Consider the following 26808-nt stretch of genomic DNA (forward strand, 5'->3'; position numbering starts at 1 on the left):
CTCGCTAAATTAAAAGCGCCTGATTTCAAAATCCCGTAGTAGATTCTGATTGACGAATAATAATTATTTTGTTTTATTTATTGGCAGTTCATCTTTCAAATCTGAACTTCTGCCTGCATTTGATTGTTGAAATATCAGTAATATAAATTTTACTAAGGTTGAGTTGGCTGATATCCATTTCATGTATGATATCGCCAATAACTAATATACAAGGTGAATCTTGATTTATACGCATAAACTACAGAAACGATTCCATGAAAATAAGTTCATATAATCATTCAATGATGATCACTTTATAGTGCGTTTTTGTTTTATACCTCTGGAACCGCTTTTGATAATAAATATGAATTTTCGTACACAAATTACTATTAACGAAAGCTATATTTTGAAGTAAGCAGTCATATCCAATTTTAATCATACACGCGCGGAAGGGAAGCCGGGATTATTTTTTAAATATCTCTTAAAATTTTGACTAAATTATATTTTTTATATAAAAAGGGTATTCATGAACAAAATCATTACGGAAATTCGGTTTTCCAGACAAAGCGCTCGTAATGATATAGTGCAGTGTAGTAATTGATTAGAATCTGATTAAACAAAGGTACTTAACTCTTAACCTAAAAACTTTTTTAAATTAATTGCTTTTATTGACGGTAATTTGTGTCCCAAAATTCATATTTATGTCTAAAGCAGATTGAGGAAGTTACAGAGATATTATTTTGTTGAGATAGAATTCCAATAATAAAATAAGCCAATAAAGTTCTACTATCTTAACTATTGTAATAATTTACCGGGACAAGGGTGTGCCTTGAAATTTTCCGCCAGAGCCTTTCTATCTCGGGTGTCGAGTGCGGTTAATTCCAATAAAGTGACGCAGGGTCTTCTTGGGATTCTATCGCAACAAATATCGTACTAGCAGTAGTTTTCTTTTGCAAAACAATTGAACTTCACATGTACGACCTTTTTGAATTTCATATCTCTTTAGTGGCATTTATATTTCGAAATATTTGGGTACTTTTATGTAACCATTTTAATTTTTTTTAGAAAATTGAAGAGAATGTTATAACATTTCTAAGAGTTTGATGACAAATAATGTACATATATATTTAATAATATAATTTGTCAATCTGAGATATTTTGTTTACAAAAATGACACTAAGGTATAAAAGAGAGTTTAACCTTGAAATATTCAACGCTTTGACAACATGGAGAAACACCATTAATTATAAACTTCAGAATCAATGCAAATTAGACATAACTTCCTTGCCTTGGGGGCTATGGGAGTCCAACTCTTAGGACAACTTAATTACATTTATGGCTTCATTTCATTCTCAACGTTCTTACAAATCCTGCGATCCAAGAAAGCAACCAAACTTATTTTTTAACAGCCTCCGAAAAAGTTTTTAGCCACTTTTTCTTGATCCATATATCCACTTAAAGTTAAATAGGGTCGGTTCCACAAATACAATTTTACAGGGTGTAACAGCCACGTTGCAACAAACTTTCAGGACTTATCCCTCTAGTTAAAACAGACAAAAATATAAGATTGTTTTTTTTTGCTAAAGCGATCTTCTAACGTAATAAATAATTCTAGGGTTTTACGTTCCTATTTTCTGATAAAAATTATAAACATTTCAACACTTTGGAGCTTAGAGGCGAGATGCCTTGAGGATTTGTTTATAAAATATTTTTTAATAATTTGAAGAATCAATTTTAGAATATGACATTTTAAAATATACGAAGATAAGTTAAACATTACTTTCATCTGTTAAATTTGAAATTTCTTTTTTTTGAAAAAATTAAGTTTTTGTATGGCACGTCATTGAAATAATAAATCATAATTCTGCAATAAAACACTACTTAGTCGTTTTATGTCGTTATTGACAACACTTGTAAAAATTATCTGATTAATTGAGTACAAAGTGGGTCGTTCATGCGATATCTCCCGCTAATTATCCTGCAAGAGTCGATTGGTTTTTGGAAATGTATCAGAATAAATTCTTCTTGCCTCATCACAATTGCCGGGTGCTTGTCCATAAATAGATGCATGTCAACATATTCGCATAGGAATAATGCCCCATTATTTAATATTGTGGACCCGCAATCACACAATGTTTACAACTGTTGTCAATAACGATATAAAAACGACTATAAGGTTTATTAGAGAATTCTGATTTATTATTTCAATGACGTGTTATAAAAAACTGATTTATTATTACTGAAACAAATTTACCTTTTTTAAAAAGGAAGTATTTAAAAATTCAGTTTTCAGCTCTATAAAATCACGCCTGTCAAAATTTTGGCTCAACGAGTGTGGTGGCAAGTCCGTTCCTGACTTCCCTGACAGTGTAAAACATCCACTGTAGTTTGGTTTTACGAGCCATAAAGACCTACATAAAATATTAAAATTTCTGTTCAAAAGTTAGATCCGAAAAGGTAAATCGTTGGGGTATAGGGGTACGTTAAGGGGCACATTAGGATTTTTTTTTTATGACAAAGTAGAATTATTTTCACCTTCCCTTTCACTCCCGAGAGTATGCCATATACTTGCCAGACACCCTGTATGTATTTTGATGAATTGAATCCGAATTCAGAATTGCTCCATCACCCCCCAGTATTTTTAAAATCTCCGAAAAAGACATCCTTAGATGCGGAAAAAGCCACTGTAAAGGGATATACCATTTGGAACAATGAAGTTACTGCAAGACCATATCTATATATTTTTTGACGTGCTGAAGCCGAATCTGAAGTCGGACTCAATCTATCACCCTTCGGTATCTTTTACCGTGTAAAATAACCTTAAAATCTTGGAAATTCCTTCCCTAGAGATAGAAAGAACTTCAGTGATTTGATATCCGCAGAGAGATGAGGGTATTCGAAGATGTGAACCTCGTTTTCAGATAGAAAAATATTTCTTTTACTCCTTTTTCTATTTGTAACGAACTCTTTTAACTTCAAACGATCTATGCAACAGATTTCTTTGTCATTTCTGTATTTTTGGCTTCTAGGAGAAATCTGCCATCATATTAACATCCCACCTTCCTTGGTACCGACGCTCCATTTCCTTGATACCTTGGTGAAACTGTTCATCCTGTTATTTGCTGCAGTCTTCGAGTTTCTTCGGAAAGTAGTCAAGATGAAGGTCTAGAAAATGCAATTTCAAGTTCATTAGTTTTCTAACAATTTCTCAACTAAATTCTGGTAACACTCATTCTTCCGATTCTCTAAGAAATCCTGAGTAATGGTCGTATGACTCTATGCTAAAATTATAACTAATTTCAGTAATTAACTCAGAACTTTTTAATATTGCATAGTATCATACAGAAACTGCAACAATTTTTGTTGATATGATACTATGCAGATTAAAAAGTTCTTAATTAAATACTGAAATTAGTTATAATTTTAATATATTGATATGCGACCCTAACTGTCTTAAAATTTAGGCATGCTGGTCAACTTTCTTAAAACTTACCAATGTTGCTCTTTCAATATCATTCGTTTTAGTGATTTTTCGTCTCTGAATACAGTACGGATTTGGCGACCATCGAAAATACCTTCTTCCGGTTTAGCATAATTGATTTCCGGAAATTTCTCTCCTAAATATCCAAAATACTCACCATCTTTATCCAAGCAACTAACTAAGGTTCGAAAGTTTATCGCCTTAAGATTCTCAACAGAATTTCGTCATTAGAAATTTAAAAAGAAATAAAGGAAAAACCGAACAAAAATTATTGAATTTTAAGGTGTATTAGTACTATTAAAAATGCTAATCTACTATACAGGGTGGTCCGAATTTTATGCAGGAAACTTCAAGGGCTGATAAATCTCTTTAAAATAATAGGTGTTTGCCTTATAAACATAGGACTGGAACGGCCTCGTTTTAGAGATACAAGGTGTTGAAGTTGTTAAAAAAATTAAATTTTTTGTTTATATCTCCGGAATCTATTAACCGATCTCAATAAAATTTAGTACAGATAATGTACGACAGTAGGCCTTGCATTACCTAAAATATTAGCTCTAAAGGTTCAACCAGTGGTGTACAACTGGACAGGATCACCCCTTTTTTATAAAAAAAAACCTACGCCACTGTATTTTTTACAAGTTATTGTAACGGATTTATATTCTAATGCACAAAATACTTAAAATAGGCAACTTCATTTTTTTCCATAAATTTCACCGTTCTCAAGTTATTCATACCAATACAATCCCCTTGTGGCAGATACTTCTAACCATAATATTACAATAGTATTTATGTTTATGCTTAAAAGTAAGTGCAATATGTAAGCACTTCAACAAAATTCTTTACACTCGTCGCTTTCATCTTTTTGGATTAAAAAACGTCTCGGCAACTCGGGATAAGTAAAATGAAAATTTGAAAAGTTCTACATAAAGATGGTAGAAATCCGTACCATTTACAACCTGTGCAAAATTTACTTCCGGAAGATGCAGAGAGACACTTGAATTTTTGTCAGTGGTTGTTAAAGTCACAACTTAATCCAGAATTCTTACTAAAAATACTTTGGATCGATGAAGTCACGTTCAATCCTCATGAAATTCGAACAAGATCTTTTCAAGACGAATTTTCTATGAAAGTGTGGCTCGGAATAATTCGCAATAAAGTTTGTGGACCTTTCTTCTTGCTACCATCCAAATTCCCAATAATTTCTAAACTCTCTAGAAAACCATCTATTTGAATTATTACTTTCAAGCATAAACATAAATATTCTTGTAATATTATGGTTTGAAATGTCTGCCACAAGGGAACTGTATTGGTATGAATAGCTTGAGAACGGCGAATCTTAGGGAAAAAATTCAAGTTACCTTTTTTACGTATTTAGTGCATTAGAATATAAATCCGTTACAATATGTTGTAAAAAATACAGTGGCGTAGGTTTTTTTTATGAAAAGGGGGCGACCCCTGTCCAGTTGTACACCACTGGTTCAACCTCTAGAGCTCGCATTTGAAGGAATGCAAGGCCTACTGTCAAAGATTATCTGTACCAAATTTTATTGAGATCGGTTAATAGATTCCGGAGATATAAACAAAAAATCTATTTTTTTTGACAACTTCAACACCCTGTATCTCTAAAACGAGGCCGTTCTAGACCTATGTTTATAAGGCAAACACCTATTATTTTAAAGAGATCTATCTGCCCTCCAAGTTTCCTGCATAAAATTCGGACCACCCTGTAGAGAAAATGAAAGATAAAGTTGAAATCCTTCCAGTTTTGAAAAATATAATTTTCCATATTTTCTACATTTAAGGGCGTTTTTTCGCGATTTAAAAACAATTGAGGGTGATGGAATAATTCTGGTCCTGGATTCGTATTAAGCGGGTTAATATACATAAGGGTGCAGAGGTCTAGTCTTTGGAATAGACCACTTTTCTTTTTTGTATGCCTGTGTAATTGTCCATAATTATTTCCTGTGATTTGATATGGATAATTTTGTTTATAAGTAATGTAAGTAAGTATTTTAATTAACCTAATAATTAATATAATAACTGAACAATTGAAATAGCTTTGATTTATGGAAATTACTAAAATTTTGGTTATTAAAATTACGGTTCTTTCCATCAGAAATATATTATTTTGATATCAATAGGCTTTACCCGATTTTGAGCTGCTTTATTTAGTTAATGAAACTTATAAAATTATAATTTTTAGAATAAAAATTGTCTATAATTTTTACTGGAAAAAGCACTCATACATTGCGTGGTCAGTAAAGTTCGTGTTCTTTTTTTTATTATTTTTAACTAATGAGAAGAATTACGTGATAATTTTCCCCTACTGCAATTACTGATAATTACACTAGTGCAACTATTGACATTTTGAAAGATAGGTTGTTATGAAAATCTTGAACTTTCGTTTTTTTGTAGTAATGCAGATATTATAATTAACATGGGTATCTCTGGCAAATTTAAACATGTTTTTTTTTACTTCTTTGCGTAAATTATTTATTTCAGACACGCACATAAAATATAATGCTATTGAATTTTTTTAATATACTATAATAATTTTCTTATTAGATGCCGTCATGGCCTTTCAAATTGTCAAACTAACAATTATTATTGAATAATAACTAAATAATCATTTTTAGGCACTGAAGAAACAAAAATATCTATCGTATTTCAGTTACGCACTAGTGCATATAATAATAATTAGATTGTTTATATTTTAATGTGTATATAAATATTATTCAGTGGCAGAAGAAATATCTTAAGCAATTTGTGTATAAAGTACATTTTTTCATTAACCGTAAAAGGAGTATTGCTTTACATGCAAATCTGTTGCATAAACTGAAACTATAATAATTATGAAAATTAATGATTTGATATAAATAAACTATATGAAAATGATATAATTAGAATTTGAAAGTTTTAATTGTAAATGTTTAGGGATTTTCTTGTAAAATACAGGGTGTCATAAATTAGTAAGACAAGCTTTTAACGATATATTACTTGGACAAAAATTAATGGGGCTTTTATTATATTGTTTTTAATTTGGGCGTACCTACCATTTTCGGCATACGGACTGTTAGAGTTAAGATTTGAAAAGAATTTTTACTAATAACTACGTCGTTTTCCTTTGCTCATTTGTACAATGTTATATTGCCACCAGTGGCGGTTTAGATTTCCATACCAGGGAGGGCGGAAAAAATTATATACAAAGTATTGAAAATTGAAAAATCAAATATAATTGGGTATTTTTATTTTAAGTTCTATAGAAATATAAGGAAAATGTACGCAACATTATTTTTTATAGTGAAAGTCCATTCTTCTGCTTTTGTCCGAAGTAAACTGTTCATTAAAGTTTGGTATTTCTCGCATCATTGATTTTTTAAGTTACAAGTGCAATCAATTTAAAATTTTACAATATTTTAAAAATCACGCAAGAAACAATAGTAAGTAACAAAATTTTACACCATACCTGAACAAATTATATTTATTAAGAAAAAAAGCAGTGACCAGTTATTATCTGTTTACGGTCGGACTAAACAGAGCTCATATGCACTACTCCAACTGTCTTTCATTGCTGTGTGACGGTAACCATGACCACCGCTGTAAACACTTTGCAGATGTAGAGGCGAGCTATGAAGAGCCCACGTATTCAGCGTTTGCAAACGAATTTTGCCACCTCGGACTCCCACACCAGCCATCACTGTCACACTTTTGAGTAATTTTGGTGATCAAAGTCGAAGGGCAAGTGGAGAAATGAGTGGTGGTCACATACCACCTAGACTGGCCGTATCTAATTCCAATGCACGGGTACCTGTGAATGCAAAATGCGGGGAAGTGGAGTGTGGAATGCAATCTGATCGCGCGCATCATTAAGCAGATCCGGATTAAGTAATATTTTTATTACATATTAAATATTATATTGCGTCTTATGACAAATATTCAATTTCAAGTTTGTAATTCAGAAAATAGTATATTTTAGTGTCATATTAAATAAAACTACAAAATAATTTAAATATATTTATTGTCCTCTAAATAATATTAATTTATTTAATATTTGCCTTTTCGTAGATTTTACGGAACTAAATAATTTGATTTCATGATTTATTCGTACATCGATATACTTTTCACATTCAGCCCTTATAAGTTCTATTAAATGATTACAATTGTTAGGCAAATTATCAAATTGATGTTTATGCACATTTTCAAATATGTTCACATTCAGAAAATTTTTTAATACATAATAAACAATTTTATTTTTCTGTAGCCTAGGTGTTCTGCTTTTATTATGATTTAATAATTTTATTAATTTTTATGTTTCTTAGCATATTACTACGGCATCTCGAGATGGATACGTCAAACAACCACGATCTTTAATAAAAATTAATTGACTGTACGAATACTGAATCTGAAATTAGTTTTGTTCGAGGTTTTTTTAATTGAAAAAATATTTAATTAATTTTCAGCTATCTCGAAATGTAAATAATAATTACTAAAAATATTTTACAGTAATTCATTCATTATTTTATAATAACAATATCAGGTTAATCACTACACTATGTGGGCGAACAAAATTATAAAGCTAACCCTGGTAACTTGTGACAACCGAAAAATGGCGTACATATTTACCTTTTATACAGGGTGTCCCGTAAAGTATGTTACAAACTTTGGGTAGTGATAGTACATAAAAAAATATGACTAAAAACTCTAATAAACATAACCTCATAAACGCAATGTTTTGAAGTTATAGGCCCTAAAAGGTGCAACTATAAAAGTAGTTTTTGTGACGTAACTCTTTGTTGGAAAAAGAAAACATAATGAAATTTTCAAAGACTAGTCAGATTTAGGAAGCCAATAAATAATGTGGATATCAATAAAATTGAGAAAGCGGAAGGGTGTTTTTTTATCACCCTGTATCCTATTTTTTGCCAAAAAAAATTTTTCTGCAAAGATACAGCAAATATCATAAGATTTTTAGAAAGACCATTGAATTTAGAAATTTTTTTGTCTCTTGCATTTTTTATGTAAAATGATTAGTTTTCTAATAAATTTACAAAATGCAAAGGGAGTTTACTCACCGCTAGGTGTTAAATTTGACGTATTCAAAAAGTAGGCGCCTGTCACTTTTAACATAGTTGACATTTGTTACCATATTTTAATCGTGTCTGTTGACGAATTATTAATTTGTGAGTACAATGGCGGATAACAATCGTTTTACTAATCAAGAATATGCCGAAATGCATTTTATTTATGGATTATGTAATGGAAATGCAACAGCTGCTCGAAGAACATACATAGAACGTTATCCGCAGAGACGTCAGCCGTCTACACAATTATTTACTCGGATTCACAGACGGATTATTGAAACTGGTAGTGTGGTACCCCGTTACATACATTGTGGTAGAATTGCTAGAAGACTACCCGCGCAAGATGAACAAATTTTGAGATCTTTTGAACAAAATCCGGGAGAAAGTGTGCGAAGGGCAGCTAATCAGTTACAGCTTTCCAGAATGTCAGTTTGGCGTGTTTTGAAGGAAAACGGCCTTTATGCCTACCATCTCCAAAAAGTGCAACATTTAATGCCTGAAGATCTTCCCCGACGCCTAGAATTCTGCCGAATAATACTTAACCATCACCAACATAATGTGGAATTTATTAGCTCCATTTTATTTACCGATGAAGCCACCTTTACACGAGATGGTTTACTGAACTTGCACAATGCACATGCATGGTCAGACGAAAATCCTCATGCTACCATTGATAGTCATCACCAACACCGATTCTCAGTCAACGTATGGGCTGGAATAATAGGTGACTATTTGCTCGGGCCTTTCTTTCTACCTCAAAGGCTTGATGCAGTAGAATATTTAAACTTCCTAGAAAACCATCTCCCTGAGTTAATGGAAAATGTTCCTTTAAATTTGAGACAATACATGTGGTACCTCCATGACGGGGCACCTGCGCATTTCAGTGTTCATGTTAGAGAGTATCTACATATGCGGTTTCCTAATCGATGGATTGGAAGAGGATATAATGCACCAATAGCCTGGCCACCGCGATCACCGGACTTGAATCCTGTCGATTTTTATCTTTGGGGACACGCGAAATCTCAAGTTTATGCAACCCCTGTTGATACAGAAGATCAACTTAGACTGCGAATTGTAGAAACCTTTAATTTAATAAGAAATAGTCTATTCATATTCCAAAGAGTCAGATTTAACTTTATAAAGAGACTGACAGCATGTATCGATGCAGAAGGAGGTCAATTTCAACATTTATTATAATAACATATTTTGTTTTAGTTCTGTTTTGGTTACTTAATTAAAAAAATTATTTTGGAAATTGATTGTATTCTTAAAAATTCACTAGGCTTAAGAAATGTATGTAAATAATTCGGAAGCACTCATCTCTCTGCATTTTGTAAATTTACTAGAAAACTAAACATTTTACATAAAAAACACAAGAGACAAAAAAATTTCTAAATTTAATGGTCTTTCTAAAAATCTTATGATACTTGCTGTACCTTTGCAGAAAAATTTTTTTTAGCAAAAAATAGGATACAGGGTGATAAAAAAACACCCTTCTGCTTTCTCGATTTTATTCATATCCGCATTATTTATTGATTTCCTAAAGCTGATTAGCCCCTGAAAATTTCATTAAGTTTTCTTTTTCCAACAAAGAGTTACGTCATAAAAACTACTTTTATAGTTGCACCTTTGAAGGTCTGTAACTTCAAAATGGTGCGTTTAAGAGGTTATGTTTATTAGAGTTTTTAGTCATATTTTTTTATGTACTATCACCACCCAAAGTTTGTAACATACTTTACGGGACACCCTGTATATTCCTTTTTTTTACTTACCTAAAGAAGGAAACTTTTTGCCTCTCTTCACGAACTCGATCACTTCTATTTATACAATGTTTTACAATGCACTTGCCCATGATAGAACGTCTAATTATCGAAATCACAGCGATGCGTACACATCAAATACTAGGACACGACTGAGCGCTGGGCTCCAAATCAGGCTCCAAAGCAGTGTTGTGAATTGCTTTGAACTAAATTATCGTAAGATGGCGCCCAAATTATCGTACATTATCGTATAATTTCGCCGAGTGACGACAACACAGTCGAATCCACAAAACTATGTGGAATTTGGAATGCACAGTAGCGGCGTACAATCTATTCAATTGGGGTTTATCGTTTATTAATTAAAAAACTAAACTTTTCTTGCTAATAGCCATCCTTTGAAATCAGGCAAAGTTTTCCACTCTACCCTATAATTCTGTTCGCGACGTTTTTGTTGCTTAGATGTAGAACTTTCTCCCCTTTTTTGGTTTTTATATTCAGGCGTACGACACCGTGTTTCTTCTTCCGAACTAGACATTGCAATAACGTAAAACAATTACATTAATTACAATAAGCCCTAAGTAGTAATAATAAAAAAGTTCTAGAATATTTCATACTACTAGTTATATTACTACACCAAAGTACAATTACCATATACTACAAACTACGATATCGCCGACTATGCCGTCCAATATCTTCTAATGTAATTTTTGTCTATGGTTACTGGTCAGTCATAATGTATACTCGTTTTATGATCGCGATCAGCGATAGGGGATTTTAATCTTTATTACTACTCTACTAGTAATAAATTATGTACCAACTCAATTAGAACTACTTATGAAATGTCAACTGGTGCGTTGCAGGTTGTTTTAAATTATCGTACAAATTGGTATGTACTATCGTATATCGTACAGTGGACAAAATTATAGTACAAAAACGATAATTATCGTATAGTTCACAACACTGCTCCAAAGTGTTTTCACCAAAGTCGCTCTATAAGCCAGTCTAGGTGGTCTATGGTGGTGGTAGTACACATCGCTCGCCAATTTCCTCTCACGCACGCCTGTGGTCAGGAGATACTATTTTTTAGATACATTGTTTATTTGTTTCTGTCTTGTAAAATATTGATTTAAGCTAAAACAACATTTACCTACTAGAATATAAGGTACTTGGGTTGAAGTCACAGATTTTTCAGCATATTCAGTTTTCTCTTATTAAAAGAGTGTTAGTTAAATAGTTTTTATTGTTTATTCGGTTTTTATTAGTACATTTTTATTTGTGCCAATATTTGTTAGGTATTTCGTCGGGCTAGAAAGATAAAGTGCATTAAAAAAGTTTTTATATACAAAAGCCACTACAGAAAAAGTAATTAATTGTAAATTGATTTTTGTTATGCTGCCATTAGTTTTAGTACCTTTAGGTAATTCCAAGGATAATTCCTAAAATTAGTTGTAGACAAATGACTGTTGTAGACACAGTACTTGTCAATACTTGTACTGTTTATGCAAACTGAGGTTTAGTATCGCATAACTAAAAATGTTATTATAGTTTCGAGGGGATGAAAATAACTATTATTTCAGAAAACTGAACCTTTCAACCCTAAACGTAATCGGAGAAAAGTTGGGGATGGAGCGACGGGTAACTTTATGCCAATTCCTTCGCTTGCACGATTTTTTAAATCAAAATTTCTCAAAAGTGACTGTATAAGTAGGTATTCTTATGAACGTGTGCAAAATGTCAACTCATATTAGAAATCAATAGTCTTATTCATAAAAATCTCTGTATGTCGAAAATGTAGCGATCAAATTAAAAATTACATAATAAATGTCTCATTATTTTCGTTCAAGTAATCCGAGATTAATAGCTTGATTTATTAATTTGTGAAACCCTGTATAATTAGTGTGTTTAATTTATTGACCTGCCTTTGACAGTCGTATAAATTTCCTAGAAATTATAGACAATTATCATTGCAATTATGTATTAATTTAACTATAAACTATGTTGCACGCATTGCTAACACACACGAGATTAAAAAATATGTTTTATTTAAAAACATATACTAGCACTTAAAGTATATTTTTAAAGATCTTTGTAGTTTTAATGGATGCCAGTACACCTAAGATCTAAAGCATTGATTGTCTGACACAAAGGAACACGACTGGGATATTGAACGTCGTTCTCCTACCGTGTAAAATGCTTTGCTATTGTTAACCGAAGCAAGATAAATGAGTTACTTTAGATGATCAATTAAGTAAAAATCCAATAGATTAAAGTTGGGTGAACACAGAGGCCATTGTCCTATTAAACCTTGCATGCTTTTACACATCATTGTATTGGATATGAATAGCTGCCTTTCAATATATTGGAAAATTTGTGAGAATTTAAATTTAGTTGCTGTAGAACTTGGTAGCAATAAATAGTGTTTTTCGTATTGCTAACTGAAATTCCTAAACTGGTTTGTTTACCAGAAATGCATAAAATAACAATTATACAGATGGTTGGATACGGTGACATAATGCGATCACAGACCGAAGTTGCTCGCCTATTTCAAGAAAAATTTCCTGAAATCCCAAGCTACAATTAACAAAATTGAAAAGCAGTTTCGCAAAATTGGACATGTACGGCTAATAAAAAAGAAGTTTAAAATGAATCGAGTAATGGAATCAAATTACATGTAGGTACTACTAAGTTTGAAGAGAACCCACATAGTTCAAGTCGTCAAGCAGCTTCAGGATGAAATTTTTCCCATTAATCGCTTATTCGCATATTAGAAGCTCAGGAGTTTAATGAGGACGATTTTGATAGAACGTACTTTTGTGAACAAATGGTTCCAAGGTTAGATAACAACGTTATTCAACTAGAAAATGTTTTGTTTTCTAATGAGTTCACTTTACTTTTCACGGCCATGTTAATCGTCAAAGCTGTCGCCACAGGCTAATGAAAATCCTCACTGGATGAGAGAATTACATACGTAAAATCCTGAAAAGGTTACTGTTTAACCGGGGATAATTGGAGACCATATCATTGGTCCCTTTTTCAGTGCTGGTAATTTGAATGGATATATAATTATTTACTTCTGCTCCAAAATAATGTCGTGCCAGCTTTGGCAATCTTATATCGTGCTCAAGCAAACCCACAAGTTCTAGCCGATGTAATATGGTTCCAGCAGGATGGAGCACCACCACAGTCCGGCAATACTTCGACTGACCTAACATTTCCAAATCGGTGGATATGGAGGTGAGAATCGCTAGAATGGCCAGTAAGTGCTCCTGATCTTACACTCTTAGATTTCTTTCTATGGGGATATGTGGTATATAAAACTAAGCCACGCGATATAGCTAGATAAATAATTTTTTTTACTGCTAATTTTTGCAATGAAATATGGAAAGCATATATCATTTTTGAACATAGAATGAAGAAACCTTTCAAATAAGTGATCAGAAGCCCCTGCTTTTCGTTTAAAAATCAAGGGGTTGCAAATGCGACTTAAGTTATCGATATCTATTTTTTTTCTTTTGGAAACAATTCGGAACTATGAAATAAATAATGTTTGCACAGTCTTCGACTTAGTTATAGAGATTAACTTTTGCGAACTGATAACCGAGTTAATTTAATTCCGGATATGTGCATTGTGCAACCCTCGGAGCATCTATATTGTATCGATCTGTTTTCGTTTTCCTACCTCGTAAATGGAAATATTACATGTATGCAAGCGGACGACATGCACATCGTTTTCAAAATCTGTGAAAGGAAATTCATCCGAAACACGCTATCTATCAATACTGTTTGACGTAGGAGATTTATTTTTGCTGCGCAATTTAACTTTAAATAAATATATGGATTGTGAGACTACTTTTTTGGTAGCTGTTAAAAAATAAGAATCGTTTGTAAAAAAATTTTAGTCTCAAAATTTTATTGTACCGCAGGATTTGGACGAACGTTCAAAATGGAATGAAGCCATAAAACTAATTAAACAATTCCATTGGCTGGGAGTTATGCCCAATTTGAATTGATTTTATAATTGGTTCCTCTCGACTTGTTACAGCATTGACGTTGAGTTTTTTAAGGCCTGAACATAAACATTTCCTGCTTTATGAATAGAAGAACTATCTCAGTAACAATGAAAGATTGTTGGTAAATGTTATAAATATATTACTTCGAATGTAATACCTAAATCTTAAGTAACATAATATTTCATTTGAATATACAGCATTTAAGAAAAGATATTGAACAGCTTGCAATTCATATTGAAATATAGACTTTTGTGTGGGTGTGTGTGTGTGTGTGTATGTGTATATTGTCTAAATTATTCCGAAGCTAGGATAGTTTTTATAATTATAAGAAAATGTCTATTTTGTGTTGAAGTAAATATAACAATAGAGGTGCTTTAAGTGTGTTTTTAAAATTAAGGGGATATATGGATCGCCACGAGAAGATTTTTTAGAATTTATCTGAAAAAATATTGAATACTTTTAATTCCGATGACATCATGCTACTTGGCGATCTGCAAACTGATTATTTTTTCTAACTCCTTTTAATTAATTCTTTATAATACCTCGGTTTTGATAAATTTGTATGACCGGTTTCAAACTTACAATCGAAAATAGTTTATCATGAATTGACCATATTTTTATAAATTTTGTCTTACGTGGCGGCATATTAGATTATTCTTGGCAATTACTTCATTATGGGTATACAAATATTAAAGAAAAATTGAAAAACATTAGATGGAAAAGAAATTACAGCTCCAAAAATTGTAAAACATATTGCAACCATCTTGCAAATGGGATGAAGTTCTGAATGCTGTGAAAGTAGATGAGGCTTTTGAATTATTATCAGAACTCTCTCCTATTATCACGTTTCTATTACTCTACAAAGTTTAAAAAAGTAAATTAATTATGAACAATAGGTGGTAGGTATAAAGGTATCATCAAGAAAGAGACATGAATTTAAAAAGGTAATTTCTGATGCAAAAAGAAAGTTATGTAATGTGTCCTATAAAAATTCTGGAAATAAAGTTAAAGCAGCCTGGATTATAATCAATAACATTTTGCTATAACTAAATATAAATGGAGAAACTACATCTGATCGTTAATAGTTGCTCAACATTTATATATAACTGTTTTATAGATCTGCCTACTAAATTAAATGATGGATTGGGAGTTACTGCAAAATTAAATTTTAGAGTAGGTAACCGTTCTTGTTACCAGTGTACGTAAGTTTGTAATAGTTCCATTGCTGCACCTGCTCAATATGTCTGATTGTGAGTATTTTTCCAAAAGTTCTCAAAGTTACTCCTTTATATAAACAGGTGACACTACTTCTTCAACTGAAATTTATAGATCTATGGTACTTTTTTTTGCTGTATCTAGAATATTAAAACTAATTGTTTTCAATGGAATCTTAAACCATTAATAATTTTAATATATTCTCAGAAGCACAACACGGGATAAATCATTCAACTCAAATTGCGGCCATGTCCTTTATAGAAAAGTTACATGGAAAACTAAATAATAGTTTAAATTGGTCTTTCCTTCATGGATTTAAATAAAGCAGTTCATTTATAATTGATCATAATATTTTATTCTTAAAAACTTTAACAAGTATGTATCATGCGGAAAAATAAAAAGCTAGTTAATATCTTATCTCACTGACACATCAGAGATAGTTGAGGCAAATAGATTTATTTCGTAAAAATATAACACAAAATTTGATGTACCTCAAGATTCCAAACATGGTCTTTTACTTTTTTTTAATGTATGTCAATGATTTGTCAACCCATGTTACTAAACTTTTAATTATGTTTCCTGATGATTCAGTTTGGAAATAAGTGCTTTATCCCTTTTACAAAAAGATATAGCAAAATATGCTGAATAGTTGAAATTAAATAGATAATTCTTAAACACTTTTTATAATATTTCTATCTAGAAGTTCAGTTCGTGGCAAGAGCAATTTAATTAAAATGGAGAATAAATATATTAGACAAACAAATTCTGTTAAATTCTTAGAACTTAGCATCGATTGTGCAATATATGCAATGGGGAAACACATTAATATATTAGCGAGTTAATTATCTTCCTACCTATTAAAAAATTACAAATAAAAAAACCAAAGCATTATATGATATAATTTTTGTAGAATATAAAAAAATTACAAATTTCATTACACTGTGTTTACATATTATATTATAAGGGTGTTTCTGAAATAAGTGCATTCCTTAAAAACTTTTATTAAGCAATTGATGGTCTAAAACATTACATTTTAAACTGAGAAGTTTAAAAAAGCCAGCTGTACCTTTGACATCGAAGTTGCCGCGCGCCGCAGTGCGAAAGCGCTGATGGCGGTTTTGACGGTTTAAATTTAGTGTTTGAAAATGCTGAAACTTATTCAAATCTCGTTTAAGAGCAACACAAAAATTTAACGAATAAACGAATTACTTACCAATAGGCGATATGCTCTACAAAAATTGTTCAAAATTGTTTCCATATGCTAATAAACATGCTTTCAAACGACGGACAAAATTCTTTCACCAAAAACATCACACCACACATTCACTGAAAACCGTTGGTGGATCCGAGATCTCTGTATAACATGAGGGTTTGCATTATACCAATAGTGAATGTTGTGAAAATTTGATACGCCGATGCCGTCTCTAATAAAACAACATTCATTCGTAAAAAGTTCCTTGCTTGTAAAATCCAGAGCTTGATTTAATATCGAAACCAAAACTTTACGCGGGGCTGAAGGTCATTGTTATTTAATGCCTGAACCCTTTGTACATGATAGGGGTGTAATAATTGTTCCCGTAGTACACACCACACGGTACTGTTAGATACACCCGCTTCTCGCCCAATGTCGCGAGTACTGCGCCTTGGGTTTTCCTCAACGAGGTTTATGATGTTTTCTTCGTTGTCAAAAACATATTGCGGCCTTCATATGTCAGGTGGACATTGCAAGTATTCCGTAACCTTTGAACTGCCTTTTGCACTGTTCTACTGTTACATTGTCTGTTACAATAACGGACCGCATATAAACGACAATCTCATTTAAATTGTATGTACTAACATTCTCCGTACATTAACACATTAACATCATATGTGCTGGTTCTTGATCAGAAAACATTTTATACGCCGACTAAATAGGTAATACTGCAACACACAACTAAAGAACTATTACATTTTTATAATCTAAATTTCCAATTACCGGTCTATAACATCATTTCGGGGTTAATAATTAAACATTATCATTATTATTAATTAAGGCACGACAACAAATAAAAAGAATTTATAGCGAAAACTTTTTGCGCTAGGGAAAAAGCGGTCGGTTTAGATAGCGAGTACGCGAGCTCTGGCAGGCAGATAAAAAACTTTGTATTTGACTGAGGTCTAGTGGACAATAAAATTTGCATATTCTACGTTTATAACGGCTGTTTCACTAGTACCTTGATTAAGACGATATTAATAGGGTTGATATGTATTGGAATATCGTCTGAGAAACATATTGGCTATATTTTATGAGTAATATTGAGAGAACAATGTCTCGTGGTGATTAGGGGCGTCGATCACAAGAAGCATTTTAGTAGGGGTTTCGGTGTTCCGAAATATATTTAAAATTCCAACAAATTCCAAATTGTGCCCGGGGCCATATATACGAAGAGATCCAAAATATTCCCGATCGGATTTTATATTGGTTGGCCTCCCGAGATACCAAAGAGCCAAACATTTACGGAGAGAAGGCGAAGTTTAGACCTACGAGTTACATCATCTCAACCAGGCTAAGTACCACATAGTGGGAAGTTTTTTTTTTACACCGTTGTTAACGACTTTAGTCCGATTTGGTATGAATATATGACCACATGTATTAGAATTGTTTTGGGGATCATCTACCCCTTACTTACTTATTGGGTTTTTTCTTTGTCAGGTTGATAGTTGTCATTAAATAGTAAATTAATAATTTAGTTATGTGATCGGTAATTCGGAATTTTCTTTTGTAATTATTGAACAGAAGTTCCATATATTTGTTTTACTGTAATTAAAATTTAGCATGTTAGTGTAAGAAATTTAATAATAGCAAAGAGATAAAGGCCTGCATTAGTTTGATATTTTTGATAAATCCTTTATCCATTGCTCGTTTGTTTGAGAACTCTCGATTAATATTCTTAGATAGTATACACATTTCTCCGTTTGATCTTGTTATATACTTTGTCTGTTTTAACTGCCGTCCCCTATACAGGTACATCTTCACATACATATATACCTTATTTTTTTTGTAATATACCTCAATAGTTTAAATACACTCAGACTTTTATTAATTTATTTTGATACACCTATATATTTGTTTTCCTGTTAAAATCTGTGGCTATACAGTTTAGTGATTTTATTATATTTAAAGGTATGGTTATGAAAATCACTTGGCGCCCTTATCACTATATATAAATTGTTGTTTTTATATTTTTATAACCCACCCCCGACTCCACTGAGATTGGTCGGACATACCTTTATTGTTACTACATCGCAAAAGTTCACGTAACAGAACACAAGACATACTGACAACTAACCTACCATCAGATTTGCTTGACTGTGGAAGTCACTGGAACGTCAGCCAATTAGAGAAGCACTTCAAGCATATAGCGAGTCCGAAGCATTCTGGTCTTGCACGTGCACAAGATGCACAGGGTCGGCTTACATTTATGGTCAATTTTCTTAATTAATTTTCTCGAAAACATTAGGCCATCAGTTCCTTAAAAAAGTTGCTCATTTTTGTTCCCTCTATCACCCTTTTCAAGAAACGCACTTATTTCAGAAACATCCTGTATTCCATTGCAATCTTTAACAAAATATCAAGAAAGCCTTAAGTATATAGGTATATTAATATACAGCAACCTACTAGATAATGTGTCAATAGAAATTAAAAATACACGACTTGCAATATAATATGTTTTTTTTCCTTAAAACCGGTGCATCCTACGAAAAAATTGAAGGGACCAATTTCATTCAAAATTGATGGCGGATTTCTAAAAAAATATCGTAACGGGAAAAAGTCAGTGGCGTACCATTTTTTTTTTATTAAAACCAGTGGCATTCTCGCACGAACGCCACTGGTGCAAGTAGGAATATTCGGATCCCTCCAAAAAATCCCTCCGAAGCGTTTTTAAAATTTCGAGTCAATATTTTTAAAACTGAAATAATTAATAAAAATAAATAAAAAATTAAAATTTAAACACTCTCGTGTCTCGGAAACGAAGCATATTTCGACCTACGTTTATATGAACTTTTTTCACAAAATAACTTCGGCAACCACCCCCTAAAATATTTCGCACTTATTTACAAACACCGTGTATGAGCACCCTCCAGAAACTTAATTTTAACGTGTGATAAATAAAATCGAGAAGGCTTTTACCAGATATTGAGTTATTGCGACACTGGGATATCGCAATAATGCAATATCTCATAGAAGTATTCACCCTGGCGCGTTAACGATCCAAAAGAGGGTTACCCCTAATCAGGGTTAACTCCAGCAACACCATAAACGCGCGTGGGTGAATGCTTCTGCAAAATATTGCGTCATCCCGATATTTCGAGATATTACGATAACGCCAAGGCGCTTTGTATCGCGTCTGTTAGTCTTGTAATTCACTTCACCGTTACTAGAGCTAACAACAGCAGCATTGTACAAATATTTAATTCAGCTCCAGTTAACCCTCAAGTGCCTATTTACACTTCTCATTTTCGTTCCAGGTTCATAGTCCAGGACAACATACTAGGAGCTGAAAGACTGTTAACATTAGTACCCCTACCCTCCACCTGCCCCATCGGCCCGTCCCAAGCGACAAGGGACACGCTGCTGGTGCTGTTCAGGGGGTTGCAGCACCCCTACATCCACCCCGTGCTCGATATTGAATTCTGGGATGCCGGGGCGGCCATTATTAGTCCGTTAAATCCTTCAGGGAGTTTGAAGGACTTAATTTACGGGGTGCTCTGGCACGACGAATATGACAAGAAGTATGTGTCCAAGGGCGAAGGATTGCCTTTGAGGACGGTAAGAACAGCAGTCGTTCAGTTTTTCTGCAGCGTGTTTCTTAAGTAATTTAAACCACAGGGTAATTTACTCGGCGATATAAAGGTGCCCATTATAGTCCACAGTACAGGCCCCCTCTGGAAAGTTGATTACCACATACTTTATAACTCCTGAGGCGCTTAGTTTTGACGAGTCTACCACACTTTTCCTCTGCGACTTTTCTCGATTCCTCCGCCTTTCCACTTGGAAAAGTCCAAAAACATGGCAATTTCCCGGGGTCTTGAAAACTCAAGACCACATCTTTTATTTTTAGCTTAAGTAACTGGAAATTTTGTTGCAAATGCCGATTTAAATTTGTCCGACAGAAATTCCTCCGACATTGACGTGTCTACCGGTCGAAACATGCCAAAATAACAGGGTATTGAAAATCAATTACCACATAGGTAATTTTTAGTAAAATTAATTGTAAATAATTAATTCAGTCAAAAAGTATTGTTGTCCGACAAATTTCAAGCCGCGTTTTTTCAATCCGACAGCTGGAAATCGGAATTTTCACGGGGTATGAAAAATCGATTACCACATACTAATTTTCATTTTTTCCACTTTTAAATTTACTGTACAAATTAGTGATATAAATGTCCGACGATTTAATGTCCGCAAATTATTAAAAAATCAATAAATCAATAAACGTGATGAAATTTCATTTTTTCACTCCAAAAATTTCATATTTATAAATGGTTATTATTATGACGTAAATTATTATTTGTTTCAAATAAATAATAATAATATTGCTTATTTTATGCTTAAAAATTTAAAAGTTATAAACAAATGAAGTTATTTTTGAGGCGATTAATACGATCTTAGTGCATAATGCATTATTTCTAAATAAATTAATATTATACTTGATATAAAAATTCTTTTTTCTCTTTCAAGTTTTCATTCGCGTTTGTTATTTTTCTTTACAAAAATTTTCCTATTTTTCTGAAAGAAAATCCCAAAACATTTGTGCCTAGTTTTTTTTACACCATACATACTTTTTTGAAATCGTTTAATTCTTTTCTCGATATTTATGTGGCTAAATTGAGCATATAGAGATTTACAATTACAAGAATAAAACGAAAAATATATACAGGGTGTTTCAGAAAGATCTCCCGTAAATAAAGAGGGTGATAGTATGATAAAAAATGAGAATTTTTTGTCTTATGAACTCTATCTCTATCTCCTCTTGTTCTCGAGATACAGAGAGACAAAATAAAATTTTTTAAATAACATTTGTGATGCCCTATTTAATTAGTTATCTATATGTTTTGTGTTGGTGGTGTGCCGGGTGATGGTGCGATAGAAGTTAGTGGGGAGAGGTGCGCGAGTGGACAAGGGAGAGGGATGCCCGCGACAGTGGGAACACGATTGGTGTCCAGGGCAGATGTGAAACCACCATTTGTAGTAAAAAATCATTTTATTGTTACGAAAAAATACAACGAATCATTAGTAATAGCATCAGAGTTGTTGTAAAACTGTATTTGAAAATAAATGATCAAAGTTGGTTACAAGATTATCTAGGAAATCTCTTTCCCTCCAAGCCAAGAACCCGAAATAAATATAAGAACTAAATATAGAAAAAAAGTTCATCTCACATTTTTATGAAAATTTCCAAATAGTGCGAAATATTTTTATGAAATTTGGTAGCCCGAGGTTTTTAAGGGTGCCAAATACGCTAGTCTAATTATTTTTTATATATTTCATAGAAAGCGCTAGTTATGCTACATTCTTATTACAATTTAAGTTATATTTTTTTTAAGGTTAGGTTTTTTACCACTCGGACTCTAATTTCTATTGTACAATTTTATTTTCTAAAAATAATGTACTCTTGTTAGAACTTCCTAATGTGGACGATTTTCGAGAAAAAAGGCTTTTAATTAAACTCTTATAATATTACACTATAAAATAAGTGACTTTTCTCAAAGTAAGCTTGAGCTTTGAGAAGAGGAGATAGCATATAGTTCATATGACAAAAAATTCTTATTTTTTGTCGTCCTCACCCCCTGTATTTACGGGAGGTCTTTCTGAAACACCCTGTGTTGTATATTTATATGGAATATTGCTTAATACATGAAAATACCTTATTAGAAATTATAAATACATGTGCACATTTTTTACGAAATTTGTTTCATCTTTTTTGTCGGACTGACGATTTGCGGATATATGTTTGTCGGACATTACAATTTTTGCTTATAAAAAACACTTTTCTATCGTGTGTTATTTTTGTCCGACATGTGGTAATCGATTTTTCATACCCTGTGAAAATTCCGATTTCCAGCTGTCGGACTGAAAAAACGCGGCTTGAAATTTGTCGGACAACAATACTTTTTGACTGAATTAATTATTTACAATTAATTTTACTAAAAATTACCTATGTGGTAATTGATTTTCAATACCCTGTTATTTTGGCATGTTTCGACCGGTAGACACGTCAATGTCGGAGGAATTTCTGTCGGACAAATTTAAATCGGCATTTGCAACAAAATTTCCAGTTACTTAAGCTAAAAATAAAAGATACGGTCTTGAGTTTTCAAGACCCCGGGAAATTGCCATGTTTTTGAACTTTTCCGAGTGGAAAAGCGGAGGAATCAAGAAAAGCCGCAGAGGAAAAATGTGGTAGACTCGTCATAACGAAGCTCCTCAGGAGTTATAAAGTATGTGGTAATCAACTTTCCAGGGGGGGCCTGTACTGTGGACTATTAATATTGCGAAAAAATATAGGGGTTTCCTTGACTTGACCAAAAATAAGAAAGAAAATTCCTATAAACCTATGTCCGAAAATGCTTCGTTTGGGATATACAAGGTGTTGAAATTTAGAGAAAATGCAAAGTTTTTACTAATATCTGGAGAACCCTAATTCCGATTTTTTTTGAAATTTGGTATGATGGTATGTAAAAACGGTAAACGTCTTCTGACGTAATTTGATTTATTTTATCTATTCCAGCGGCGCACAGTGGGACGAAACGCCACTGCCGCATTCAAATTACTCTACACCCCACATAGTTCAACTGTTTCGGGTGAATTTTTTTTCAAAATGTTCGTCTTGAATGTCCCGATCGATCCCTCATTTGGGATTTTTTATTTCGGTCTTAATATTTTTTGAAAATTGACTCCAAAATTAAAAAATGGAAAAAACTGATTTTCGGCGCAAATGTGGTCCTACATGGACATGGCAAGTTGATGTTTTTCAAAAATTTTTTCAGCTGAAAATCTTCGTTTTGATAAATAGGTACTACAAAATGTCTGCGAGAAAGTCGGGAGAAAAATTTTTCATATGCGCAAAAACGGTCATAATCCAAAAATTTTCGTGGAGAAGCGATTTTTTAATTCGAAATTTCGCAACCTGGGGAAAAATTAGATGAACCAAAAGTTGTTTAGAATCACTCGAGGAATACTCAAAAAAATTTTAAAATTTTTTGGATTTGGACATTTTTTGTCCATTTTATGTCTATCTATGACATTTTATGTCCCAAAATGTGTCCAAAATCGAATTTTGGAGTCAATTTTCAAAAAAATGAAGACCGAAATAAAAAATCCTAAATGAGGGATCGATAGGGACATTCAAGACGAACATTTTGAAAAAAAATTCACCCGAAAGAGTTGAACTATGTGGGGTGTAGAGTAATTTGAATGCGACAGTGGCGTTTCGTCCCACTGTGCGGCGGCCGGGTACTAACTCACTATTGATATTAATAAGTAAACATATAAGACGTCACTGCTATTTCTTAGGTGTCATATTTTTTTCTAATTATGCGATTAAAAATACAACTTTTTTTCTCTTTTCTTTTTTTGATATCTTGCTTCGTTTTCGAGCAAAAAATTAATATCCTTTCATATGCACATTCTTAAGTAGAAAACAAAAATAGAAATTCAATGTTTTAGTTATTTACTAATCAACTTTAATAATACATTTGAAGGAAAAACAATGTAACAAGCTGAGAAACAATTATTCACTAAATAATATTTTTTTAAATAATAATTAATATTAACAGAAACATAAGAGAAAATATTTAACAGACAGCAATGATATGAAAAATACTTTACATACACAGGCGTTACAACAGTTGTTGAGTTGAAAATGTGCACCTTCAACTCTAATACAGGCATCTATCCTACGACACATTGATTGGCAAACCCGTTCAAATATTCCGGCTGTGTCTAATTGTTTCACAGGATGCGATAATGCGGTTTCTTAATTCGGCTATGGTTTGTACTGGAGTCGTATAAACGAAATGTTTAAGGTGACCTCAAAGGAAAAAATCCAACGAATTTAAGTCGGGAGACCTCGAGGGCCAGGGTTGAGTGCCTTCTCGACCTATCCAGTGATTTGGGTAGATATTGTTCAAATATTCACATTCACGCAGCTAAACTGAAATGGGGTGGAGCACCATCGTGCATAAAATACATTTGCAACCTTAATGGCAATGGGATGTCTTCCAAAAGTACGGACAATTCATCCTCACGAAAACGGCGTTAAACATCTCCAGTAAGCCTCGGTGGTAAAAAAATTAAGTGGTCTACCACAATTCCAACCCATACATTAAGTGAAAACTGGTGTTGATGACGGCCTTCTAATATTGCATTTGGGTTCTCGTCGGCCCATACATGATTATTATGGAAGTTCATTATGGCTTCTCTAGAAAAATTCGCCTCATCCGTGAATAGTACTTCTGCTAAAAATTTAGGATTTTCCCCAATTTTTTGTCGTATCCATCGACATAAATCTAATCTTAATGGAAAATCAGTCGATAAAAGTGCCTGAACCCGTTGGATGTAAGGGTATAGAAGATTATTTTTTAAAATCCTGAAAATTGTAGAACGACTTGCATTTAAGTTTCTAGCAATCTGTCTGGTACTTGTTGTTGGAGTATATCTTCCTCCAATTGGAGGGTTATTGCTGTGCGGGGTCACCCGTTTCCTGCGTTAAGTTTTCGAAAACTTCCAGTTTCACTAAGACGTTGATGAAGAGGGTGTAGATAGTATGATGCGGAATTATACGATTAGGGTATTTCTGCTCATAGAGGCGCCTGGCGGCTAATGCATTACAGTTGGCAAGGCCATAAAGAAAATGCATATCGCACATTTCACTATTTGTGTAATTCATTTTGACAAGCAGGAATTGACAACTACACAGTTCAAGTACTTATTAAAATCACACACTTAAGCTATTAATTTTTTGCTCGAAAACGAAGCAAGATATCAAAAAAAAACAAAGAGACAAATAAGTATTTTTTATCGCATAATTAGAGAAACATATGACACCTAAGAAAAAGCAGTGACATCTCATATATTTACTTATTAATATCAACAGGAGTGAGTCCCCGGACGCCGCTGGAATAAATAAAATAAATCAAATTACGTTTTTATAAATAAACATACCAAATTTAAAAAAAAATCGGAATTAGAATTCTCCAGATATTAGTAAAAACCTTGTATTTCCTCTAAATTTCAACACCCTGTATCTTCCAAACGAAGTATTTTCGGACATAGGTTTCTTTCTTATTTTTGGTCAAGGAAACTCCCCCTGAATTTTTTCGCAATATTAATGGGACACACTGTATTTCAAAGGTTGGTTGGTTAATCATGTAAAAGAGTGTCCGTTTGTTTTATTGCAATGGCAATTTTTATTTCTCGAGAATATCGTGATAATAATGGCGTAGTTTCCTTCAACCGCAAATAAAATAGAAATATTATTTTTATAAACATATATTTTTCGAAAGAATTAGTTAATCACTATTTTTTAATTTTAATTTAAATTTTATCTTACGTGTATGACGTCATTAAGCAAATCGTTAAGTATGTGTTGCACACTGATAGGATCCATTCCTTGGGTTCCATTTATTGATCCCAGTAGTCCGGGCCACATACCGATATAATTATTTTCATGTGGATATATGAAGAACTTAAATTCAGACTCAATTAATTTGACAATTTAAATTGGTCTAAACGGTCTATCCAAGTCTGCGGCGTCAAATAATTTTTTTGAGGATTTGAACTTTCACACGTTCCTAATTCCAGCGTCAGTGGTTAACTTTGTATGTATAATAGTCCAGTTGGTAGAGCTTTGGCGTGTGTCAAACCTTGATAACCCGGAAATAACTACACAGGTCTACTTTAAATGATGAGTACAATAACATAGTCCAATTAACTAAGCCTTTAAATCGAAATTTTGTCAACTTGGCTGAATTTTTGATATGAGTTAGTTTAAGGTATATTATAACAATAAGTGAGAGTAATTTTTTGTTCAACCCCCGGCCAAGGGTGGAAAAAGATAAAACAAAGGGCTTTTTCAAGATAACTCAAAAAGGGTAAGAGCTAGAAAAAAAAGTTTTTCATGAAAGTTGTAAAGCAGACAATTCTACATAAAAATGGCCTCTTAACTTTTTCTTGTACTATTACAATTAACAGAGTTAGGGAGGCTAGAAGTTAAGGGAAGATTTCAGAAATTTAA

At 32.7% G+C, this 26808-nt stretch overlaps 1 protein-coding gene across 1 annotated transcript in view; it reads left to right on the forward strand.

Moving 5' to 3' along the window:
• LOC108913701 (slowpoke-binding protein-like) overlaps positions 1 to 26808 on the forward strand; it is a 57687-nt gene that overhangs the window by 914 nt on the left and 29965 nt on the right. Inside the window, exon 2 of the mRNA XM_018719294.1 lies at positions 20039 to 20339. Coding sequence (XP_018574810.1) covers positions 20039 to 20339 — 301 coding nt within the window. The remainder of the gene's footprint in view (positions 1 to 20038; positions 20340 to 26808) is intronic.

The sequence above is a fragment of the Anoplophora glabripennis genome, unplaced genomic scaffold (genome assembly GCF_000390285.2).
Source record: "Anoplophora glabripennis isolate ALB-LARVAE unplaced genomic scaffold, Agla_2.0 scaffold638, whole genome shotgun sequence".
In the NCBI taxonomy this organism is placed as follows: Eukaryota; Metazoa; Arthropoda; class Insecta; order Coleoptera; family Cerambycidae; genus Anoplophora; species Anoplophora glabripennis.